The sequence below is a fragment of the Brassica oleracea genome, chromosome C3 (assembly GCF_000695525.1).
Source record: "Brassica oleracea var. oleracea cultivar TO1000 chromosome C3, BOL, whole genome shotgun sequence".
Lineage (NCBI taxonomy): Eukaryota > Viridiplantae > Streptophyta > Magnoliopsida > Brassicales > Brassicaceae > Brassica > Brassica oleracea.
Genome location: NC_027750.1, coordinates 1,451,769 through 1,457,356, shown reverse-complemented (window position 1 = coordinate 1,457,356; position 5,588 = coordinate 1,451,769). Strand labels below are relative to the sequence as shown.

The following is a 5,588-nucleotide window of genomic DNA, read 5'->3' as shown; positions in this document are numbered from 1 at the left end:
ATTACTTTTTACATCCTTTTTTCAAAAACAAAAATCATTATATCAACCCATACTTTAAGCACATTTCATTCATCATTTTTTTTTGCTTGCATCTAGTACTTAAACTTAAACTCAAACTCGTGTATCTCTTTCTGATTATTTAGTAGTTCATGTTAAAATCAAATGATTATTGGAAATGATTATTGGAGCGCTAAGATACCAATAGTGTTTTGATTCAATACATGTAATCAGTTAGTATCTATCGTAGCTAGTTGTATATTATTGCGCCTACTCTCCTAATTTAATATAAAGGATCAGTATTGTGAAATCAGTTAGTAGTCACGAGTCAGATTTTAATCACTATTGAGTATTGAGTAATGAAACATTGGATTTAGTTTACTTGTAGAAGAAGAAAACTCTTTCAACGTCCGAAATAGATAATTTTTTAACTTGTATACGCACTCTTAACTAATTTGCTTTCCGTCTCATTTATTCAACGTACGCAAATAGATAATTTAGCTTTTTTTATGAAAACTTTAACCGCAAAAACAAACTTTCAACATACGAAAATTGATAATTCACCTTTTACATTTATTTTACCTCTTAAAACTTTTCACTATTCAGCTTTTTTACTTTTTTTTTCTTCAAAAAAAGTTCATTTTATATTAACCCACACTTCAACCACAAATCTTCATTCTCATTTTCTTCGACATATTTTTCCTCTCAAGCAAGATATGTAAGTTATTTATTTTTAGTGATCTTAGTCTTATTCGTCTTTTATTTTCTACATGAACAATGAAAACTTTGACCGTAAACTAACTTTCAACATAAGAAAACAGATAATTCACCTTTTACGTTTATTTTACCTCTTAAAACTTTTCACTCTTTAGTTTTTTTTTAATTCAAAAAAAGTTCATTATATCAACCACAAATCTTCACTCTCATTTTTTTCAACATATTTTTTCCTCTCAAGCAAGATATGTAAGTTATTTGTTTTTAGTGATCTTAATCTTCTTCTTCTTCTTTTCTTTTTTACATGAACAAATGACATTGCTTAATCGGTGAATCATTTGTATTGGTTTAGATTTTAAAAATCTTATATATTGATTTTCTGTTGCAGAATATGGATTTGTTCATTACTTGGGAAAATGATGCTAATCACCTCGTCGACGACATCGAGTGGATACAAATTCATGGCACGTGCTGGGCGTATTCTCTTAGGCGGCACATGAATGCGGCATGTAGAATTGCGAACTTAATTGATGCAGAATCCCTCTCTCTGGCCTACTTGGTCAACTACATGAGAATGACTTCAGGGCTTTCAGACACCTTGGGTCTTTCTTCCTTTGATCCGGTTAGGCCCTTCCTGATGTTGGAGGGTATGGTCCTGGATGATGATTATCGAATGTTGTTTGCTCAATTTATGAGGATCCCGGAACTCCCACTTCCGGTACGTAAATTTAGCTTAATTTTTAGTTTCTTTTTATTTGATTATAAATAAGCTCGTCTTTCTTTTTCCATGCAGAGGGGAATTCGTCGTTTCGTAGTTACGGACATGATAATTCATTCTCTAGATCACTATCATTCCCCTATTACAGAGGGGAATCCGTCGTTTCGTAGTTACGGACATGATAATCAAGACTTTGAACAAGCATTCATCAATGCAATGAATCGTTCCCCTATTACAGCGGCAATCCCAACCTGCCCATCGATACTTTCGTTCTTAGCAAACGCCCCTGAAAATGTAAGTTAAATATATATATATATATATATTTTGGTTAACTTGAATTTTGGTTTCTAAGTATTTATTAATATATATATTTTTTTTGCAGAATATTTACGCTCCAACGCTCCTAGAACTTCTTTTTGATGATTACCCAAATCTGCATGTTATGTTCGCTACTGGAAGAGGCGTTTATCAAGGAGTTCCTTTTGTCAGGTTTCGAGACAGTTCTGGGTTAATCAACGGTGGCTTCATGAACGTTGAATTGGGTCAAGGAATCATCGTTGAGTTTGTCGAGCTGATTGGAGCATATGTCATTATGTGATCGGTGCCGAAATGATCTAGGGCCTGCTATGGCGATGCCTCTATCTCTACCCCCTATTTATATAACAGATTTCTGTTACTTTACTTCGATCCATCTTTTGCTGTTTCATAACTTATCAACATCTTTCGGTACGCGTTTAATTGTTTCGGTAATTGGATATTTGTAGTGATGACCTTTTGTGCTGAAAACTATTTACATGAACAACATATACAATAAGAGAAACCAACGACAAATCTATTATATTATACAGTATATGATATAACATCTGTGACAAAATCTAATATACTATAGTATATAATATCAAGTACTCCTAGTGGTGTAATGCGACAGCTTCTAATAAAATTATATGAGAATGGATAATATGTGAACACTATAAATATTAAAATGCAATTGTGTCTACTAGACAAAGTTCAATGCAATCATGATGATAAAGACCTAATCACTTATAGAAACGCGTGAAGGATTCTGTTTCTGTATTTTGGTTCTAAATGGCATTATCGGTAAGAAATAACTGATTCATAACTAAAAGTGGGTCACTCCAAAAAATCTTTTCAATGCTAAGAAGTCAATGCTTCGTAAAGACAATTCTTTGATATTTTTCTGCTTATTTTTTTATATACACAGATTTTTAAGAGTAACTAATAGATTTATACTCGTATGGAGTAGCAGTAGAGAGAGAAAAATCCTCCGACCTCTCTCTACAAAAGATTTTTGGAAAAAATATCGGATCGGCATGTGGTTTCTCTGTACCACCGTCGATCGGGAAATGGTTTCTCTTTCGATATGATTTATGTTCGTTTCTTCTGGCTCCGGGATGGGGAGGATTCTATAGCTCCGCCACCTCCGGCTTATGACTCTGGGGTGTGGAGGCCCTTTGCCTTACGCCGCCGGATTTCTTGGATCTACGAAACAGAACTTCAGTTTTCCAGCCTCTCGATCTCAATCTCCGACATATCTTCTAGATGGCGATGGATCGATTGTAGGCGGTTTAAGATTCTCTGGTGTTTTGTAGATCCGTAAGTGTTTCTAAGAGCCTCGAGATGTGGCGATGGCTGTTCATGGTGGAACAGCTTGTTTCCGGTTCGTATGTGGTGGTGAAGAGGTTTCGTTGTCGAGATTGTTCTCGGAATCTCTCCGGTGAATAACTCCAGTTTTCTCCGGCGGAGAACCTCTTGGCGGTGAAGACGTGAGGGCCGTTCGACACGTGTTCCTCGTTGTCTGAGGGATCAACACGTGTCCACTTACGCATTAAACGCGTCGCGTGAGGATAATGGCGTGTCTGTTTGTTTTGGGCTTGTGTGGGTTTTTGGGCTTTGGGATTGGTACCCTATCTTTGGGCTTTAGGTTTGTGACTTTGGGTCCATAGGTGTCTTGTTTGGCCCCTTTTTTGTTTAGGCTTGGCCTTTTATAATTAATAATAAAAATAGTTGGAAAAAAAAAAAAGAGTAACTAATAGATTTTCATATTTATAATTCTATTTATATATAGAGTTATATTAAATACTAAATTATGACATTTAATGTGTCACCACTAGCATACATAAAAAGTTAAAAACTAACTTTTAGATCTGATAACTTTTTATGATAACTGGTAGTTTTACTTTCATTTCATATCTTTTATATTTATTTTTGAATAAATATTTTAAATATAATTAGTGTATCATAAATTTAAAAACTAATTGTAGTATTCTTATAAGTAAATATGGTTTCATGTTTTATTTATTATATATTCCTATTTTATTTTAAATAAATTATTTATGTGCAAGATTTTTTAATAATGATTACTGGATTTATATTCATTTAAAGTCTATTTCTGAAAGTATAAGACTTAGTTAAGAATGTAACTTTGGTAAAACATAATATATTAGCATAACTAAATTAAGTAATTTTATCAGTTTATGATATAAAAACTATGTAAAGACTGTCCAATTTATTATATTATCTAAAAGCATGATCGGTAGAGATCGTAAGTTTTTTACTTTAGATGCAAATTTATATTATAACCTTTAAATTGTTAAATATACAGTTTTTTATAAAAATATCTCCTAAAAATATGTTTTCTGTTTTAATTTTAGTCTGTTGATTTAAATTATTTTGGTAAATTAATACGATTGATATAAAACAAAAGAAATGGTATTATAAATAGCTTATTGCCCCTCCCCCTCCAAAAAAGAGCCATCCTTCCTAAATCTCTAAAAATAAAAGTATTGTTCTTCTTCATGGAAAGATCCGAATCTTCTCGGGTTTCTACTCCGTATATGGTGAGTTTCTTTCTCTATTTCTCTATGTACACAAAAGAACATTGGCACTAATTTATTCTGTGTATTACACATATTTAAAACTAAATATTTTGTAGCTTTAAAACATATATATAGAAACTGTGATTGGTGAACTAATAGAAACCAGTGAATTAAAAATAAATAAAATAGTGAAAGTGAAATACATCAAAAATATAATAAAGTTTATTTTATTCATTGATTAACAAATTTGTTAAAGAACACTTTTTTTCTCTGTATTTTACTCCTTCTGTTTCAAAATAGTTGATGTTTTAGTTAATTGCACAAGAATTAAGACATACACTTTTATCTAAAAAATATCATTAAAAATATAAACAAAAACTAATTTAACCAATCATCAAAAAAACTATAAAACATAATTGGTCACACAGATTTTAATGACACTAAAATTAATATAAAAACATCAAAACATCATGTATTTTGAAGCATCAAAAACTCTTCAAAACATCATTTATTTTGGAACGGAGAGAGTATCTAATTATTTTTGGGATTGGTAGAATGATTATTCCATTCAATTAAAGTAAATTAATCACATAAAAATTATAATCGAGTTGCTCCATAAACGGTTGTTCAGGATATTGATATTTGTGGGTCCCAGCACGAGGCGTTTCCTCTTACATTGCATCGCATGATGAGCGTTTTTCAAAAGACTCTGACCACTATTTTATCAGAAAAGCTCTCCACTATCTTTTTTTCTTCAACCTACAAAAATATATATTTGCTTTTTTACATTTCTCTTTCCGAAAAGCTTCATTTTTCTGTACCCTACTCTTTTCTGTACAACTATTTTACCAGAAAAGCTCTCCACTATCGTTTTTCTTCAACCTTCAAAAAAATCTATTTGCGTTTTACATTTCTCTTTCCGAAAAATTTCATTTTTCTCTACAGTACTTTTTAAAGTTTTTACCACAAATACCATCCACTATCTTTTATCCAACGTACCAAAAAAAAAGAACGGTGCCTTTTATGTTCTTTTTATTTTGCTTAGCTATATATTTATATTAATAATTAATAATAACCTTTAAATCACTAAGTATAATTTGAACCCAAAAAAAAAAAACCAAGTATAAAGTTCCTGAAAGTCTGAGCCAGAAAATAAGATATTCTTCCTAAAATCCCTAAAGACAAAAGTATCGATCTTATCAAAGTCCATGGAGAGATCCGAACCTTCTTCTCGTATGATCAACGCCTCGATGGAGAGATCCGAATCTTCTTCTCGGGTTTCTGCTCCGTACACGGTGAGTTTTTCTTCTCCGCGCATCTAA

The 5,588-nt window shown here is 31.9% G+C and overlaps 1 protein-coding gene and 1 long non-coding RNA gene across 2 annotated transcripts in view; both read left to right on the top strand.

Annotated features, from left to right (window-relative positions):
* Positions 1 to 689: 689 nt before the first annotated feature.
* Positions 690 to 1,561, top strand: LOC106335782. The gene is made up of 3 exons (XR_001268769.1): positions 690 to 715; positions 1,100 to 1,429; positions 1,505 to 1,561. It is a non-coding gene; the product is annotated as an uncharacterized LOC106335782 (long non-coding RNA).
* Positions 1,562 to 5,359: 3,798 nt separating this feature from the next.
* LOC106335779 (nucleolin 1-like) overlaps positions 5,360 to 5,588 on the top strand; it is a 25,878-nt gene continuing 25,649 nt past the window's right edge. Inside the window, exon 1 of the mRNA XM_013774395.1 lies at positions 5,360 to 5,561. Within this exon, the coding sequence (XP_013629849.1) occupies positions 5,475 to 5,561 (87 nt within the window). The 5' untranslated portion in view covers positions 5,360 to 5,474. The remainder of the gene's footprint in view (positions 5,562 to 5,588) is intronic.